At 35.7% G+C, this 18,726-nt stretch overlaps 3 protein-coding genes across 4 annotated transcripts; all 3 read left to right on the forward strand.

The window, feature by feature from the left end:
* Positions 1-552: 552 nt before the first annotated feature.
* On the forward strand, positions 553-3,404 carry LOC102612413 (endo-1,3;1,4-beta-D-glucanase-like). Its single transcript, XM_006489184.4, has 7 exons — positions 553-848; positions 1,284-1,305; positions 1,692-1,815; positions 2,138-2,228; positions 2,385-2,474; positions 2,689-2,789; positions 3,066-3,404. The coding sequence occupies exons 1-7, from the start codon at positions 701-703 to the stop codon at positions 3,204-3,206; spliced, it is 717 nt and encodes a 238-aa protein (XP_006489247.1). The 5' UTR covers positions 553-700; the 3' UTR covers positions 3,207-3,404.
* Positions 3,405-4,463: 1,059 nt separating this feature from the next.
* LOC127900445 (endo-1,3;1,4-beta-D-glucanase-like) lies at positions 4,464-7,674 on the forward strand. Of its 2 annotated transcripts, XM_052435553.1 has the most exons (8): positions 4,464-4,870; positions 5,265-5,286; positions 5,655-5,775; positions 5,882-5,972; positions 6,156-6,245; positions 6,526-6,626; positions 6,955-7,070; positions 7,213-7,674. In XM_052435553.1, the coding sequence occupies exons 1-8, from the start codon at positions 4,723-4,725 to the stop codon at positions 7,226-7,228; spliced, it is 705 nt and encodes a 234-aa protein (XP_052291513.1). In that variant the 5' UTR covers positions 4,464-4,722; the 3' UTR covers positions 7,229-7,674. The 2 variants fall into 2 exon arrangements, with proteins under 2 accessions (XP_052291513.1, XP_052291511.1); XM_052435551.1 differs by lacking the exon at positions 6,955-7,070 and having other exon boundaries at positions 4,469-4,870; positions 7,213-7,660.
* Positions 7,675-15,137: 7,463 nt separating this feature from the next.
* Positions 15,138-18,090, forward strand: LOC107178406 (endo-1,3;1,4-beta-D-glucanase-like). The gene is made up of 7 exons (XM_015533572.3): positions 15,138-15,395; positions 15,762-15,783; positions 16,151-16,271; positions 16,378-16,468; positions 16,652-16,741; positions 17,021-17,121; positions 17,727-18,090. The coding sequence occupies exons 1-7, from the start codon at positions 15,248-15,250 to the stop codon at positions 17,865-17,867; spliced, it is 714 nt and encodes a 237-aa protein (XP_015389058.2). The 5' UTR covers positions 15,138-15,247; the 3' UTR covers positions 17,868-18,090.
* Positions 18,091-18,726: the final 636 nt, after the last annotated feature.

The raw sequence follows: 18,726 nt of genomic DNA on the forward strand, positions 1-18,726 counted from the left end.
GTAGTGTTGGTGAAGAAGGCCAATGGAAAATGCAGAATGTGTGTGGATTTTACAGACCTTAACAAGGCGTGCCCAAAGGATAGTTTCCCTCTACCTAAAATAGACCAGTTGGTTGACTCAACGACGGGTCACAGCCTACTTAGCTTCATGGATGCCTTTTTCAGGATACAACCAGATACTCATGGACGAGCAGAATAAGGAAAGTACTACATTTATAACTAACGTGGATTTGTTTTACTACAGAGTGATGCCATTTAGCTTGAAAAATACAGGAGCTACCTATCAAAGGTTGGTGAACGATTACCCTCCAAATATTCTGAGTAATGTATGCCCATGAGCCTTATAATGATTCTCATCCACAAGTCCTCCTATTTGTCACCTACATTTCGTATGCATTTTTTCATTTGATGTGAAACGTGAAAAGTGAAATGAAGCCCCCACATGGACAAGCTGACGCCAAGATGATGCGAAGTACTTTTCTTACTTTTTATGAGATGCGAAGTACTTTTCTGATCTTTATTGCACCAGATGACTCATTGCACCAGATTATTCGTAATACCTCTAGTAATTGTTCTGGAGATAACTCACTAGAAGTTGATATATTTCTAGGTCCCTCTAGCGAATCCCAACTTAAGACATGTCTATATATATAATATAAAATTTTGCAGACAGGAGTTTAAGGTTAAACAGAACAAACGAGATGTCAGGTCCTCAGTGTTGTGCGAATCCACCAACATTGAACCCAACCACTGGAGTAGGCCACGTTGAGAACCTTGGTGGACTTAACACCTATGTCAATGGCTCCCCTCACTCAAAACTTGCTGTTCTTCTTGTCTCCGACGTTTACGGTACTTAACCCATCTCATTACATCTCCTCGTTTTTTTCTTTTTTAACATCAAAGTATAATCTGGGTTGTTTCTGTTCGAGCAATATATTATCGTTTGGGTTGCTCTTGTTTGAGTATTTTGCTTGAGTTTTGTGATTGTTTTTTATGTGGGTTTGCTTTGTGGTATTGAAATGGTTAATGGGTAATCTTCAGCTCTTTATTTTGTTTTTTTCACTTCAATTTATCATCTACCTGGGTTGTGTTTTTAATTTTTCCCCATTTTTTCTGTGTTTGTCTTTTTATTAAAATTTTATTGATACCTTAAGGATTAAGTAGATGTAGATTGCACATCACGTGTTTGATTTCCTATTGATCATACACCCATGTTGTTCAACTTTTTTTTTCTGTTTACTACTATTTTTATTTTTTTTACTTTTCTTTTGCCTCGTCCTGCAGGATATGAAGCTCCAAACTTGAGGTATGGCTTGCTATAACAACTTATTGATGCGTTTTTAAAAATTCTGTTTGATATATGATTCTGTTTTTTTTTTTTCCTATTAATTTCCTTTTGTGCTAACACCTGTAATGGATTGAGAAAAATTCATGCAGTTTGGACCTTAACTCAATCGTGAAAGAAAATTTATTTGTCTAGTCAGTGTAATGATTCTGAAATTATTAATCCAGTGAAGCATATTTGAAGATGCTAATAGAGGATTTACTGATGGTTTTGACAATGACTTGGGGCTAGCAGTGTTGTGATTTGGCATCTACGTATATAAGATATATGTGATTATTTGCTGATTTGCTATTATACTGTTACCCTGTGCTTTTTTGGGAGCTAACATCAGATGCTTTAAATTTAAGGAAGCTTGCGGACAAGATTGCTGCAGCCGGATTCTATGTGGCAGTTCCTGACTTCCTTCACGGAGATCCTTATGTGCCTAATGCTGGAAGAACACTACAAGATTGGATTAAAGATCATGGAACGGTTGGTTCTGTACTTGTGATACTCTACAAAACTTATTTGACCATTTAATTTTGTTGCATGGGGCCGTTTTGATTTCATTGATTTCATCACTCTTAGGGCTGTTATATATTTTCATATTTGAGCTGTCTTGATCGGTGAGTGGATTGGATCTAGCTACCCAATCGGTCTATTGTTATTAATGTCCTAATTCTGAACTACATCACTGTATACACTGTTCTGATATGATGTATTGAATCTACATGTGCCGTTCATTGTTATGTTGTGGTTGGTCCCTCGTGTTAAACTTTTCAGTGACTGGGCTAGCCATTTATTTTTCTTATAGGATAAGGCTTTTGAAGACGCAAAGCCAGTTATTCAGGCTATTAAGAGCAAAGGTATAACTGCAATTGGTGCTGCAGGCTTCTGCTGGGGTGGTAAGATACATGTTTTCCCTTGCTCGTGTATTTTTTTCATGATGGTTTCATTATCAAGTCTCTCATATTTCAACTAGATAGACTTTGAAGGTATAAATCCTTGATTTTCATCATTGATCATTGAACTGACGGCTATTAACTAACTTTTATTCTCAGCTAAAGTAGGGGTTCAACTAGCGAAGCGGGAGTTCATCCAAGCTGCTGTGCTGTTACATCCCTCTTTCGTAACTGTAGATGATATCAAGAGTACGGATTCATAGATTTTCCCCCTTTCAGTGTGTGTTCATAGGCGAGAAATGGTTATTGTTGAGTGTACACATAGTTTACATACAAGTCTTTATAAAAGTTCTGATTATTGCATGCGGATGGGAAAGTGTTTTAGTTTGTTTCTTAATCTTTTGTTGGACTATTCATTGTTTTATTTGGTGTAACAAACCATATTGGTTGGTATTGCTTTCAGCGGTTGAGGTTCCCACTGCAGTACTGGGAGCTGAGTTTGATCAGATTTCTCCCCCAGCTCTCTTGAAGCAATTTGAAGAGGTCTTAACTGCTAAATCTGAGGTATATATACGTATATACATAAATTCAGTGCTTTTTAATAACATGTACAATGCGACCATTTTTTCTGTTATTCCATCAATTTCTAGAGCTCATCTTCCATTCCAATAAAAGCAATATATCAGTAAAGTTTAATTTATCTGGACCTGTTCTGTTCTGTGCATTCGTAACGACACTTAACAGGTTCGCATTGAAGTTTCATTTCTGCTTCAAAGTTAATCTGGATCTATGGTTAAAAGCAGTTTCGATGACTATTTTACTTGTAATACTTGTTACCAGGTTGATGGGTATGTGAAAATATTTCCAAAAGTTTCTCACGGATGGACGGTGAGATACAATGTAGAAGACAAATCCGCTGTGAAGTGTGCAGAGGAAGCTCATCAAAATATGCTGGAATGGTTTGCCAAGTATGTCAACTGAGGAACCGCATGGAATGGATTATTGTGCTGCTTCGTGTCTGTGAACCTTGGAACTCTAGTTGATAGTTTATTGTATCTGATGAATGATTGAATCACTATGTCAACATTTAGCGTGTTTGATGTTCTTGCAAATAAAATCGAATAAAAATATACGTGATATGATGAATGAAAAATTACCACCGCATGTGGTCAGGCTTTTGCTGAAGGTTCTTTGTGGCGCTGGGCTTGCGCCCCTTCTTCATTAAAAAAAAAAAAATTATTATTTGAAAATTCATTTTATTTAACTTGTCTTAATATATTTCTTGAAAATATATGCAGTGCTGCTTAACTCTAATCAATTTTGTTTTAAGTGTGAATAATTTTGATGAATTTAGGCATAAGGCTTCTCGAATATAGTTTATTCATTTAGAGTTTTTATTAGGTTTTCAGTCAAAAAAAAAAATTAGTTTTTTTATTACTTATTAAAGAGAGTTTTTATTAAAATTTATAAAATTATATTAATAGATAATTTTAAAAATGATAATATGAAAACAATGAAATAAAAGTGTAAATAAATAATAGATATTTTAGACAATTGAACTTTTTAAACAAGCTATAAGATGTCTAATTTTTTTTTAAACCTCTTTGAACTTTTATTAGTTGATGTAAAATAATTTATTTAGTTCTTAACACAATAATATTTATTCTGAAAATAGAAATAAATACTCATAAATCTTTTTGAAAAAAATTAAGGGTAAATAAATACTAATGGCCATTTTATAAGTCATACTAAATAAATATTTAAACTTATAAAATTCCGTAATTTATTAACGGCTTATGAATAGTGGGTATAAGGATCTGGAACGCTAGTCAAATAAAATTATTTGCAAAACCAATTGGTCAAATTAAGAAATTAACAGATTTCTGTCAAAGTTAAAAAATGTTATAATATTGATCGTTCTATTATTTAAATTTTATGCAGAGATTAGTGGCATGGACCAAACATTATTCCGAACTTTTATATATGAAGTGGCATGATAAGAACCAAAGAAAAAGCACGAAATTGTTACCTTCCAAGTAAAATCAAAAGCAAAATAAATAAATAAATGCCAATCACCAATAAATAAATAATTACTTGATGCAAAAGATTCGTGGCATGGACCAAGCAAACATTGTTCTTCCGAATCAACGAACCTATACATAAAACGGAGTGGCGTGTGGCCCAAGAAAAATAAGAAATTGTTACTCTCCAAATTAAAAAATGTCGGAAGCTAAATAGAAAAATGCAACGGCGTGACGCAGGCTTCCCGCATAATAATTTATAACTCTCATGAACCATAACCCACATGTTTCTTTTTGAAAGTATAAACAATTGAGAGGGAAATAGAGTCCCGGCAGTGAACATGCTGAAACTCTATATAAATAGATATACAAGACGTAAGTCTCTCCGTTGGATAAAATCATAAACGTTTGTGATAGAAGAAGAGAGCGTTTTCTGAACAGTAGTGTAAGGAAGGTTAAGCATAAGCAGGAGAAAAATGTCAGGTCCTCAGTGCTGTGCAAATCCACCAACACTGAATCCAAACAGTGGAGCAGGTCATGTTGAGAAACTTGGTGGACTCAACACTTACGTCACTGGCTCTCCTGACTCCAAGGTTGCTGCTCTTCTCATCTCCGACGTTTTCGGTACCTGACCCATCTCAGTATCATGTCCATTCACTTCTTATATTTTCACTGCAAATTATGATCTGGGTTGTGTTTATTTGGGCAAATTACATCTGGGCTGCTTTTGTTTTAGTCTTTTGCTTTAGTTTTCTGTGTGTATGTTTCACTGTTTTTTCCATTTCTTGTTTTCACTAGGTAATTTTGTTTCTCTCACTTCAATTTATCATCCGGGTTGCTTGTGTTTATGCATCTTTTGATTGGTTAATCAGGGTGTTTGTCGGTTCTCTTTGTCCTCCATTTCATTTCGTATTGACTCTACCTATTTTGTTCACCTTTATTCTTCTGCCTCTATAAGCTTCTAATTCTTTCTTGTCTTCGCCTTCTAATTCTTACTTGTCTTCGCCTTATCTTGCAGGTTATGAAGCTCCAAACTTGAGGTATGACTTGCTCTAATTTCTTTCTCTTGCATCCACAGCTAATTGATTTGTTTTGTGAGCTTATCTTAATTTATGATTCTACGTGTCTTTGTCTTTGCTATTATTATTCATGCTCTTCTTCGGGTTAAGAAAAATTTGTACATTTTGGAACCTGCCTCAATCACTGGTAAACATATTCAGGGGGTATCTAATTGAAAATTTAAAATTATGTACACCCATGAAAACAACTCTGGGTCAATGGTACCGTGATTTGGTATCTATTTATAAACATTGTACAAGCATGTGTTCATTTATCTGCCAGTTTGCTCTATCATATTGCTACCCTGTGTTCGACTGGGAGCTAATATCAGATGCTTTCTACAATAAAGGAAGCTTGCAGACAAGGTTGCAGCAGCTGGATTCTATGTGGCAGTTCCTGACTTCTTTCATGGGGATCCAAATGTAGATGGCGGGAGACCCCTGCAGGAATGGATAAAAGATCATGGAGTGGTTGGTTCCAGACTTCTGATACTTGACAAAATGTATTTCATTATTTAATGTTGTTATAGAGGGCCATGTTAATGTTTCAGTGCTGAGCCATTTACTTTTCTAATAGGACAAGGGATTTGAAGAGGCAAAGCCAGTTATTCAAGCTCTGAAGTGCAGAGGTATAACTGCAACTGGGGCTGTGGGCTTCTGCTGGGGTGGTAAGATAGATGTTTTGCCTTATTCACCTATTGTTTATTATAGTTTCATTATCATAGTCCCTCGTATATCAACATAATGTAACGCAAATGTATATCTACAATTAGAAAAAAGTTGAATATAAAATCCTTAGTTTTCATCATGCAGCCATGACTTGACTAATATCAATTCACTTTTCTTCTCAGCTAAGGTAGCGGTTCAACTAGCAAAGCGCGAGTTCATCCAAGCTGCTGTGCTGTTACATCCCTCTTTTGTCACTGTAGATGATATCAAGGGTATGAATTCTTAGATATTCAGATGCAGCTTTGTCAAATGTTTGTTGTTTATTGCAATCTCAGCTTCTCAGTGTGTTTTTTCAGCAAGAGATAGCTTATTCTTGAACATGAATGCAATGTTTTACATATAAGTCCTTACATCAGTTCTGATGATTGCAAGTGGTTGTTGGGAAGAGAGTAATTCCTTTAGTTTGTTCCTCTCTATGTTGGATTATTCTGTTTAATCTTTATTGTTACGAGTGTGGCTCAAAAAAATCATGCTGTTCATCTTTACTTTCAGGGGTTGAGGTTCCCATTTCAGTATTGGGAGCAGAAATTGATCAGTTTTCTCCGCCAGCTCTGGTGAAGGAGTTTGAAGAGGCCTTAACTGCCAAATCTGAGGTGTGAAAATCCTGTGCTTTGTTCTAATTTGTGTCTTTTTGTGATCTTTTGCTTTTATTCCAATTAACTACCAGCAGGCATCTTTATTTTCAAAGCAATGTTATATAATTCTTTTGGGGTTTGCCTTCTCATGTTTTTGTTTCCACACATTGCTGAATAAAATTAATCTTAAAAGGTTTTGAATGAATGAGACATCACACATTTGTTCTGGTTGGAAAATGTTGGCTGAGTTAGCTACATTGTGCGTTTGCTGGGTCAGTGAGTGCATGATGATGCCGTGTCTCTAATTTTTTTTTTTGACTGAATAAGATTACCGTTTACCATTCAGCGGTTTAACTTGAAACTCATCCCAAAACTTAATTCCAAATGTACTTGGGTCAGCAGCACGAAATTGCTTTTTGTCTTACCTCTATGTACGGCAGGCATCAGATTTCTTTGCTTCAGGTCCTTAATTCTGCTTGTCCTTTTTGGCCTTATATTTGTAACAAGTTCGCAAGTTTCAATCAATATATTCCTGATGTTATTTTTCCTCTTTTTGAAACTTGAAAGCCCATTGAAAGATTCTTGTCCATTTGCGTCTTCTCAGGTTGATAGCTTTGTGAAAATATTTCCTAAAGTTGCTCATGGATGGTCTGTGAGATACAATGCAGAGGATGAATTTGCTGTGAAGGCTGCAGAGGAAGCGCATCAAAACTTGCTGGAATGGTTAACCAAGTATGTCAAGTAACTGGAAAAATAAAATAGTACAGCTCGACGCATGAAGACTTGAAAGTCTATTTATCATGTGTGAATGATTGAATAACTATCTGGACTCTTTATTGAGCGTGATGTTCATTTAGAATTTCATAATAGCATATCTGAGGACAGAAAAATTGGTACCTTATGTTTCGGCCTGGATGTGGTCAGTCTTCTGCTGAAGCCTTGCTGCTAATCAATTTTGTTTGAAATATAACCAAATAATTCCATTCTGAGTTAACGGTTGTCGGAACTTGAACACGTGTGACCCATCAAAGATAACTGCCCGTAAAATTGTTTAGCCAAATTGATGGGCTAATTAACTGGCCTATGTTAAAGTTACTATACTTAATTAAAAGTTTAGAATGTTATGTAGAGTTGATAAAATTGATCATCATGTCGTATTTGTTCATATTAAATTAAGGTTGATTTAAACGTGACTCATTTAATAATTATGTCAAACTTTTGAGATCCTAACCAACACAGAAAATAAATGAGTTTTCCAATAACCCACTTAATATTTATATATTTAACAAGATTTGCATTAAATATTTACTTATATATATAATTTATCAATGTTAGAAAATATACATGTCTATCAAAATAGTATACGTTTACATTATTGAAGTTTTAATTATAAATGTAAATAATATTATACATCGATATTATAAAATATATATGTCTATCAATATTTTACATATTTACACTATTAAAATTCTAAATCTATATAGAATTTTATGAACGAAACATTATTATGTATATGTTCATCTTTCTTTTGGAAAAGAAGAAGAAGAAGAAGAAGAAAGGAGAATTACAACCAATATTTAAATTTTGATGATGAGAATCTATAAATTGATTTAAAAATAAAAAATATAATTGTGTCACTAATTGGGTAAATAGGTCAAGACATTTTATTCTAATCTAATGCATATATATATTTCGATCCATGTTTGGGGTATAAAAATATAGCCACCTAATATCGAGGGCAAAAGGGTGATGTGAAACAACCAAGAGAAAGTCATCTGATCGCACAAGCAAGGGGGACCAGCAGCTTGCGAGGAGACTAAAATCAGGTTGTTCGATTCTATGGTCATGGTTTAATTCTCAGATTGTAGAATAATTCTCAGATTGTAGAACTCCACTTGAAAGTTCGTCTGTAATGTCTGTAATGTTTAAGCACGTCCCGCTATAATGTTCAAAGGAAATATCAAACGTTATAACGGCAGCTCATAACTACACAGGAATAGATACATTAATTCTTAATTCAAGTGGCGCATTCAATTTGGTAACAGCTGTGCATTGAAAAACAAGCGATGCCCGCAGTTATCTGTAAGAACCGGGAAAGAGCCTAAAAGGGGGATTTTTCTAATTGGGAAATGGAGAAATCTAAAAAATACGTAAAAAATCATTAGTGTGTGAGATTATTGTTTTCCTAGCAAGAAAACTTTGTTGCTGACTTGAGCATTGGAGGGTTTTCGGCAGGAAAAAATATGTTACCCAGTAACAGTTTTTTGTTGTCGCAAATAAAAGAATGTATCAGTGCAATTCAAATTCTACTAGAGCAATAAATGTTGATGAAGCAACTTGGTTGCTATTATTAGCTCGACTAGATTTCAGCATCAACATTTTGGTGCCGCCTGTGGGGAACGGCCAAAAGTTATTGCAAACCAAATAAACCAACAACAAGACAGGAAAGATGAATTCATGAGGAAACGAAGCCAACGGGGTTGATTCTGGGATAATTTGAACATGTTGTTTCACGAGAAATAGCGAACAAGGAAAGGGAAAGAATGATGAATGAGTGCATCAAATGAATAGAAAAGCAGATGGAAGCCCTCACTATTGTCCTTTAAGAGTTAAGGGAAGGACAGTGGGGAGTTATGGATAAATCTCATGCAGGAAACCCCGGTGTCTCTGGCTTAAGGCGAGCGAAGTACTTAGATTGAAGGTTAGTCGGTAGGAAATCAGGGCCAGTTGAACCTAAAGAGAGGAATGGATGCTCAAGAATGAGAATTAAGACAGCGCCTGAATGTTATTGAGTGAGAATGTGATCAGGTCACAGTACAAACCCTTATCACACCATGAAACTTGAGAGAGAGGTGCGCCAATTAGCTTAGGTGATAGACAAGATCTAAGGGCGGTGGAAGGTACCAAGTTGGAGAATTATGCTAGACAATGAGTCGTCTCTCGTAGAGGAGATCATGAGCACAGTAATCCCGTAGGATTTTCAGTTCCCTAACCTTAAATATTCAGGGCAGAGTGATCCTTTAGTTCATGTTAAGACTTTAATAATATGACAAGGGTGCAAGGCTTAACACAGGCCTAGAGGTGTAGAGTGTTTCTGTTGACTTTGGATGGACGTGCATGGGAATGATATCGAAAATTACCTCGAGGGAGTATAAGGAGTTTCAAATAGATATGTAGGGAGTTTACAAAGCAATTCTGCGAGGCAGGGGCTCCAGAAGATGATATAATAGATTGTTGGGAATTAAACAAGGAGAAAATAAGACCCTCACGAAGTTCTTAAATAGGTATTATCGTGTTGTTCTAGATCTCGGAGCTTTTAACCATCCACAAGCTTTGAAAGGGCTTACGGAATATGTAAAGATAGGGTGTCTCTAGTACAATTTAAGAAATCCAGCAGTACAGTCGTACTCCGCTGCATATGAGCAAGCGAAGAGAGACATTGAGATTGAGGAAAAAAAAGTGGTAAGATTGAGAATCAAGCAGTTTAAAGGGTTAAAGGAAAAAAAAAGATTCAAAAAGCGAGTAGCCCCCTCCGAAGCGACAAATCATCTTCAAGTGGAGAAGCGAGCAGTCGGGCATTCCCGTATCAACCCCATGCGAGGTTGTGCCAATTCTAACACAATAGAATCCTACCTCTTCGCTCTCCCGGTCGCGATCAATTGAGAGAACCCAACCAACAACATAAACAATTTCAACAAACCAGATACTCGGTCATCTAACCACACACACAGAGAATTCCCTAGGGACAAGACTATATAGATAATTGACCAAAGCCCGACATATCAGCAATGTACTCCCTTGAAAGTCCCTCTAGAAGAGCTATATCACATGATCAAGGATCGCGACTTATTATATTCCCTAACCCCAATAGCAAAAGCACCCAAAAAACGAGACAAGAACATGTTCCGTGAGTTCTATAACACTCATGGATATATAACAGCCCAGTGTTAAGACCTCAAAAATCAGGTGGAGGATTTGGTGAGAAATCGATATTTGGATAATTTTGTCTAAGGATTATATTCATTAGTAGATTTGCAGCTTAAACCAAAGGAGAATGTAAGGGATGTAAGACATGAACAACCAGTAATTAGGGTTATTGCTGGAGAACCAACTTTAGCTAGAGATTCAAATAGATCCAAGGAGAATTACTCAAGGTATGCAATGACTAGCAAGGATATCTTATTCAATTTACCAGATGCGAAGTGAGCAAAGACCAGGTAAGTGCCCATTATGTGGACTGATGACGATGATGAATAGGTGTTGTATCTGCATGACGATGCTATGGAAATTAGTACTGTTGTGGCAAGTAAAAAGTTCGATCGGATACTTGTGGATTCCGGGAGCTCGATAGATGTCATGTTTAAATCGACCTTGGATGAAATAGGAATTACGGGTTTAAGGCTAGAAAACATCAGCACATCTTTAAAAGGGTTCGATGGAAGAAGACTAACCGCTCTTAGTATGGTCAAGTTATTTGTCACAATAGACTCTACTCCATTCCAAAAAATCATGATGTTGGATTTTATGGTAGTTGATAAGGATAACTCGTATCAAATAATCTTAGGCAAACTTTTTTTTAGAATCAGTAAGGTAGTAGTATCAAACCATTATTTAGCTCAAAATATTGAGTGAATGACATTGTGGGAATCGTAAATAGAGACCAGAGAATCGCCCGGGGCTGTTATGCAACAGCAACCAAATAAACAATGCAAATTACCTCATTGGATACTCGATAAGATGCCAAGAATGGAAGACAGGAACTAGTTGAATAAATTTAAACAATGAGCATAAAGCAAGAGGAGCAAAGAAAAATCGCCAAGATTGGGTCGAAGTCGAGAAGCTTCTGTGAGCCGGTTTTTTAAGGGAGGTCGAGTATCCTGAGTGGGTTTCTAATGTGGTTCTAGTGAAGAAGTCAAATGAACAATGACAAATGTGTGTGGATTTCACAGATCTCAACAAGGCGTGCTCAAAGGATAGTTTCCCGCTACCTAAAATTGATCAATTAGTTGACTCAACTACAGATCATGGCCTACTCAACTTCATGGATGCGTTCTTGAGTTACAACCAAATATTAATGTTTGAACATGACGAGGAGCTGTTTTTTGGCCTTAAGAATGCAGGTGCAACATATCAGAGATTGGTCAACAAGATATTCAAACCACTGATTGAGAAAACAATGGAGGTATACGTGAACGACATGATCACAAAGTCCAAATATCCAACCAAACACACGATACATTTAAAGAAGACCTTCGAGCTATAAGGAGATGTTTTTTTGCCTTAAGAATGCAGGTGCAACATATCAGAGATTGGTCAACAAGATATTCAAACCACTGATTGAGAAAACAATGGAAGTATACATGAACGACATGATCATAAAGTTCAAATATCCAGTCAAACACATGATACATTTGAAGGAGACCTTCGAGCCACTGAGGAAGTACAAAATGAAGTTCAATCCAGAAAAATGTGTGTTCGGGGTATCTTCGAGGAACTTCTTGGGGTTTATAAGCCACAGAGGAATTAAGGCTAACCCTGAAAAGATCCGAGCAGTCATAGAGATAAAGTCCCCTTACACACTCAAAGATATATAGAATCTCATAGGAAAATTGGCCGCTCTAAACCAATTTATATCGTGTGCAATGGACAAAGCCATGTTCTCTTTAAATTGATGAGAAATGGGGGAATGGACGACGGAATGTGAGGAGGAATTTTAGCACTTGAAACAGTACCTGCTTAAAGCTCCACTATTATCGACGCCAAGAGAAAGAGATAAATTGTACCTATATTTGGTTGTATCTAAGTTGGCTACGAGCACGGTCATGGTAAGAATGAAGGCAGAGATTCAACACCACGTGTACTACATTAGCAAAACGTTACTCGACGCAGAAACCAAATACCCAAGAATAGAGAAGTGGGCACTATCGCTGGTAATGGTTGCTTAGAAATTAAGGCCCTACTTTCAGGCATATCCGATAATTGTGATGACTGATCAGCCACTTAGGCAGGTCCTGCATAAACCTGAAGTTTTTGGGCCTTTGGTTAAGTGGTCGGTGAAGTTACGTGAGTTCGACATTAGCTATCAACCCTGAACATCAATTAAGGCTCAGGTGTTAGCAGATTTCGTGGTTGACTGTATTGAAGCAAACTGGGAATTGGGTAGCAATGATGGAGTGGATAAAGAAGATATTAATAGAATCTGGATAGTGATGGTGGATGGTTTTTTATGCGATAAGGTTCGAATTTAAAGCCACCAACAACTAGGTGGAATACAAAACCTTCATTGTAGGGTTAAAGCTAGTGCTAGCATTGCGAGCAAAAAAAGTGAAGGTTCGAACAGACTCCCAGCTAGTTGCCAATCACCTCAACAAAAGCTTCCAAGCAAAGGATGAAATGATTAAAGATAATTTTAAATGTTCTAAGCATATTATGACCAAGTTCAAAGCAGTGGAAATCGAGCAGATACCAAGGGCTGAAAATTTTCGAGCAGATATCCTGGCAATAATGGCGGCAGCTTCAGATGCGAAGATGCCGCGATCAGTTCCTGTGGAGGTCAAAGATTTTCCAAGCATCAAGCAAGGAGCGAAAGTGATGTGTTTAGATACTGGAGGGTCATGGATGGATCCAATAGCCTCATATATCTAAGATAAAACTTTGCCCGCAAATAAGAGACATGCAAGGAAACTCAGGTGTCAAGCAGCCAAATACACCTTGATCGATGGGGTGCTGTACCAACGAAGATATACTTTGCCTCTTCTACGATGTCTACTAAGATAAAACTTTGCCCGCAGATAAGAGACAGGCAAGGAAACTCAGGTGTCAAGCAGCCAAATACACCTTGATCGATGGGGTGCTGTACCGACGAAGATATACTTTACCTCTTCTACGATGTCTAAATGATGAAGAGCAGATTATGTATTAAGAGAGATGCACGAGGGGATATGTAGAAACCACTTTGGCGCGAGGTCTTTGGCCTATAAGGTGTTGAGGCAGGGGTATTTTTGGTCGACAACGTCAACTATGTCAACATTTAGTGTGCCTGATGTTCATGTAATTAAAATTGAATAAAACATGTATGAGATGATGAATGAAAAATTGGCAGCGTATGTGGCTAGGCTTTTGCTGAAGGTTCTTTGTGGCGCTGGGCTTATGCCCCTTCTTCATTGAAAAAAGAAACAATATTTTATTCTATTTTTAAGAATTCATTTTGTTTAACTTGTTTTAATATGTCTTTCGAAAATATTTGTAGTGCTACTTAAAACTCTAATCAATTTTGCTTTAAGTGTGAATAATTTTGGCGAATTTAGGCATATAGCTTCTCAAACAAACTTTATTCAATTTAGAGTTTTTATTAAGTGTTCATTCAGAAAAATTAGTTGTTTATTTGTTAATGACAGTTTTTATTAAAATTTAAAAAATTATATTAATAGATAATTTTTAAAAATTATAATATGAAAATAATGAAATAAATGTGTAAATAAGTAATGGATATTTTAGACAATTGAACTTTTTAAATAGGGTATAAGTTCTCTAATTTTTATTTTTAAAAGCTTAAAATTTAAGATTTTATTAGTAGATGTAAATAATTTGTTTGGTTCTTAACATAATAACATTTATGCTCAAAATAGAAATAAATACCAATAAATTTAAAAAAAAAAGGCTAAATAAATACTAATGGCCGTTTATAAAATTCCATAATTTATTAACGGCTCATGAATTAGCGGGTATAAGGGACTGGAACGCGAGTCAAAAAAAACTATTTGCAGAAGACTAATTGGTCAAATTAAGAAATTAACAGGTTTATGTGAAAGTTAAAAATTGAAAGGTTTTAGAGAATAATATAGATTTGGGAAAACTAACTTGACGAGTATTCATTGAACAATATAATTACAATTTATACAGTTTACATGTTTGTATAGAAAAGAAAATAAATAATAGAAAGGGAAATAAATAATTCACCTATTGCTAGCTTTCTAGAATATTGTAACTATCCAAGAACAAAATATTTACAACCAAAAATAGATTATATACAATCAAGCAAAGGTTGACTACAATGATTCCTTAATAAAAACATGTTATAATGTTGATCGTTCTATTATTTTCATTTTATGCAGAGACTAGTGGCATGTACCAAACATTATTCCGAATTTATATATAGGAAGTGGCATGATGCGAACCAAAGAAAAAGTACGAAATTGCTACCTTCCAAGTAAAATCAAAAGGAACAAAAATAAATAAATGCCAGCACCAACGCCATGCCAATGACCCGGCGGCTTGATAAAGCAAACATTGTTCTTCCGAATCAGCGAACCTATACATAAAACGGAGTGGCATGTGGCCCTTGAAAAATAAGAAATTGTTACTTTCCAAAAAAAAAATTGTAGGAAGCTACAAAGGGACGCGGGCATCCCGCATAATAATTTATAACTCTCACGAACCGCAGCCCACATGTTTCTTTTTGAAAATATAAACAATTGGGAGGGAAAGAGAGCACTGGCAGTAAACATGCTGAACTCTATATAAGTAGATAAACGTAACGTAAGTCTCTCCGTTGGATAAAATCATAAACGTTTGTGATAGAAGAAGAGAGCGTTTTCTGAACAGTAGTGTAAGGAAGGTTAAGCATAAGCAGGAGAAAAATGTCAGGTCCTCAGTGCTGTGCAAATCCACCAACACTGAATCCAAACAGTGGAGCAGGTCATGTTGAGAAACTTGGTGGACTCGACACTTACGTCACTGGCTCTCCTGATTCCAAGCTTGCTGCTCTTCTCATTTCCGACATTTTTGGTACCTGACCCATCTCAGTATCATGTCTATTCACTTCTTATATTTTCACTGCAAATTATGATCCGGGTTGGGTTTATTTGGGCAAATTACATCTGGGCTGCTTTTGTTTTAGTCTTTTGCTTCAGTTTTCTGTGTGTATGTTTCACTGTTTTTTCCGTTTCTTGTTTTCACTAGTTAATTTTGTTTCACTTCAATTTATCATCAGGGTTGCGTGTTTTTATTTATCTTTTGATTGCTTAATTGGGGCGTTTGTCGGTTCTCTTTGTCCTCCATTTAGTTTCGTATTGATTCCACCTATTTTGTTCACCTTTATTTTTCTGCATCTATAAGCTTCTAATTCTTACTTGTCTTCGCCTTATCTTGCAGGTTATGAAGCTCCAAACTTGAGGTATGACTTGCTCTAATTTCTTTCGCTTGCTCTACAGCTAATTGATTTGTTTTGTGAGCTTATCTTGATTTATGCTTCTACGTGTTTTTGTATTTGCTATTATTATTCATGCTCTTCTTCGTGTTAAGAAAAATTTGTACATTTTGGAACTTGCCTCAATCACCGGTAAACATATTCAGGAGGTATCTAATCGAAAATTTAAAATTATGTGTACCCATGTAAACAACTATGGGTCAGTGGTACCGTGATTTGGTTTCTATTTATAAACATTGTACAAGCACGTGTATATTTATCTGCCAGCTTGCTCTATCATATTGCTACCCTGTGTTCTACTGGGAGCTAATATCAGATGCTTTCAACAATAAAGGAAGCTTGCAGACAAGGTTGCAGCAGCTGGATTCTATGTGGCAGTTCCTGACTTCTTTCATGGGGATCCACATGTAGATGGTGGGAGATCCCTACAAGAATGGATAAATGATCATGGAGTGGTTGGTTCCAGACTTCTGATACTTGACAAAATGTATTTCATTATTTGATCTCGTTATAGAGGGCCATGTTAATGTTTCAGTGCTGAGCCATTTACTTTTCTAATAGGACAAGGGATTTGAAGAGGCAAAGCCAGTTATTCAAGCTCTGAAGTGCAAAGGTATAACTGCAACTGGGGCTGTGGGCTTCTGCTGGGGTGGTAAGATAAATGTTTTGCCTTATTCACCTCTTGTTTATTATAGTTTCATTATCATAGTCTCTCATATATCAACATGCTGTAACACAATTGTGCATCTACAACTAGAGAAAAGTTGCATATAAAATCCTTAGTTTCCACCATACAGCCATGACTTGACTAATATCAACTCACTTTTCTTCTCAGCTAAAGTAGCGGTTCAACTTGCAAAGCGCGAGTTCATCCAAGCTGCTGTGCTGTTACATCCCTCTTTTGTCACTGTAGATGATATTAAGGGTATGAATTCTTAGATATTCAGATGCAGCTTTGTCAAATGTTTGATGTTTATTGCAATCTCAGCTTCTCAATGTGTTTTTTCAGCAAGAGATAGCTTATTCTTGAACATGAATGCAATGTTCTACATATAAGTCCTTACATCAGTTCTGATGATTGCAAGTGGCTGTTGGGTAGAGAGGAATTCCTTTAGTTTGTTCCTCTCTTTGTTGGATTATTCTGTTTAATCTTTATTGTTACAAGTTTGGTTCAAAAAATCATGCTGTTCATCTTTACTTTCAGGGGTTGAGGTTCCCGTTTCGGTACTGGGAGCCGAAATTGATCCGGTGTCTCCACCAGCTCTGGTGAAAGAGTTTGAAGAGGCCTTAACTGCCAAATCTGAGGTATGAAAATCCAGTGCTTTGTTCTAATTTGTCTTTTTGTGATCTTTTTGCTTTTATTCCAATTAACTACCAGCAGGCATCTTTATTTTCAAAGCAATGATATATAATTCTGTTGGGGTTTGCCTCCTTCTGTTTTGGTCTCTACATATTGCTGAATAAAATTAATCTTAAAAGGTTTTGAATGATGAGACATCACACAATTGTTCTGGTTAGAAAATATTCGCTGAGTTAGCCATCATTGTGCGTTTGCTTGGTCAGTGATTGCATGATGATGCCGTGTCTCTAAGTAAGTTTATTTTTGCTTTACCAATTACCATTTCAGTGGTTTAATTTGAAACTCATCCCAATACCTAATTCCAAATGTACTTGGGTCAGCAACATGAAATTGCTTTTTGCCTTACCCCTATATCCGGTGCTCATCAAATTTCTTTGCTTCAAGTCCTTAATTCTGCTTGTTCTTTTTGGCCTTATATTTGTAACAAGTTCGCATCCAAGTTTTCAATCCCCTTTTGAAACTCGAAAGCACATTGAATCTGCTGTTATTTTACCTCTTTTTGAAACTTGAAAGCACATTGAAAGATTCTTGTCCATTTGCTTCTTCTCAGGTTGATAGCTTTGTAAAAATATTTCCTAAAGTTGCTCATGGATGGTCTGTGAGATACAATGTAGAGGATGAATCTGCTGTGAAGGCTGCAGAGGAAGCCCATCAGAACTTGCTGGAATGGTTAGCCAAGCATGTCAAGTAACTGGACGAATAAAATAATACTGCTCGACGGATGAAGACTTGAAAGTCTATTTATCATGTGTGAATGATTGAATAACTATCTGGACTCTTTATTGAGTGTGATGTTCATTTAGAATTTCATAATAGCATATCTGATGACTGAAAAATTGGTACCTTATGTTCTGGCCTAGATGCGGTCATTGTTTTGCTGAAGCCGTGCTGCTAATCAATTTTGTTTGAAAGATAACTAAATAATTCCATACTGAATTAACGGTTGTAGGAACTCGAACACGTGTGACCTATCAAAGATAACTGCTCGTAAAATTGTTTAGCCAAATTGATGGGCTAATTAACGGGCCTATGTTACTATTCTTAATTTAAAGTTTAAAATGTTACGTAGAGTTGTTAAAATAGGTCATAAAGTAGTGTTTGTTCATGTCAAATTTAAATTGATCTAAACGCGACTCATTTCATAATTTTATCAAAGTATTGATATCCTAACCAATACGGAAAATAAATGAGTTATCTAATAATATGCTTAATAAATGAGTTATATATTTAACAATATTTGACATTAAATATTTATTTATATATTTAATTTATCAATGTTATAAAATATACATATCTATCAAAATAGTATGCATTTACATTATTGAAGTTTTAATTATATATGTAAATAATATTAGACATTGATATTATAAAATATATATGTCTATTAATATTTTATATATTTATACTATTAAATTCCTAAATCTATATAGAATTTTGTGAATGAAACATAATTATGCATATGTTCGTCATTCTTTTTGGAAAAAAAGAAAAAGAAGAAGAAGAAGAAGAAAGAGAATTATATCCAATATTTAAATTTTAATGACGAGAAT

The sequence above is a fragment of the Citrus sinensis genome, chromosome 1 (genome assembly GCF_022201045.2).
Source record: "Citrus sinensis cultivar Valencia sweet orange chromosome 1, DVS_A1.0, whole genome shotgun sequence".
Classification (NCBI taxonomy): domain Eukaryota; kingdom Viridiplantae; phylum Streptophyta; class Magnoliopsida; order Sapindales; family Rutaceae; genus Citrus; species Citrus sinensis.

Bases quoted from the DNA above. Each gene is read 5' to 3' on its own strand.
- LOC102612413 (XM_006489184.4), top strand. From the start codon at position 701: ATGTCAGGTCCTCAGTGTTGTGCGAATCCACCAACATTGAACCCAACC. The intron at 849-1,283 runs GTACTTAACCCA...CTCGTCCTGCAG, and splicing joins TCTTGTCTCCGACGTTTACG to GATATGAAGCTCCAAACTTG. The intron at 1,306-1,691 runs GTATGGCTTGCT...TTTAAATTTAAG, and splicing joins TATGAAGCTCCAAACTTGAG to GAAGCTTGCGGACAAGATTG.
- LOC127900445 (XM_052435551.1), top strand. From the start codon at position 4,723: ATGTCAGGTCCTCAGTGCTGTGCAAATCCACCAACACTGAATCCAAAC. The intron at 5,287-5,654 runs GTATGACTTGCT...TCTACAATAAAG, and splicing joins TATGAAGCTCCAAACTTGAG to GAAGCTTGCAGACAAGGTTG. The intron at 5,776-5,881 runs GTTGGTTCCAGA...CTTTTCTAATAG, and splicing joins GGATAAAAGATCATGGAGTG to GACAAGGGATTTGAAGAGGC.
- LOC107178406 (XM_015533572.3), top strand. From the start codon at position 15,248: ATGTCAGGTCCTCAGTGCTGTGCAAATCCACCAACACTGAATCCAAAC. The intron at 15,396-15,761 runs GTACCTGACCCA...CTTATCTTGCAG, and splicing joins TCTCATTTCCGACATTTTTG to GTTATGAAGCTCCAAACTTG. The intron at 17,122-17,726 runs GTATGAAAATCC...GCTTCTTCTCAG, and splicing joins CCTTAACTGCCAAATCTGAG to GTTGATAGCTTTGTAAAAAT.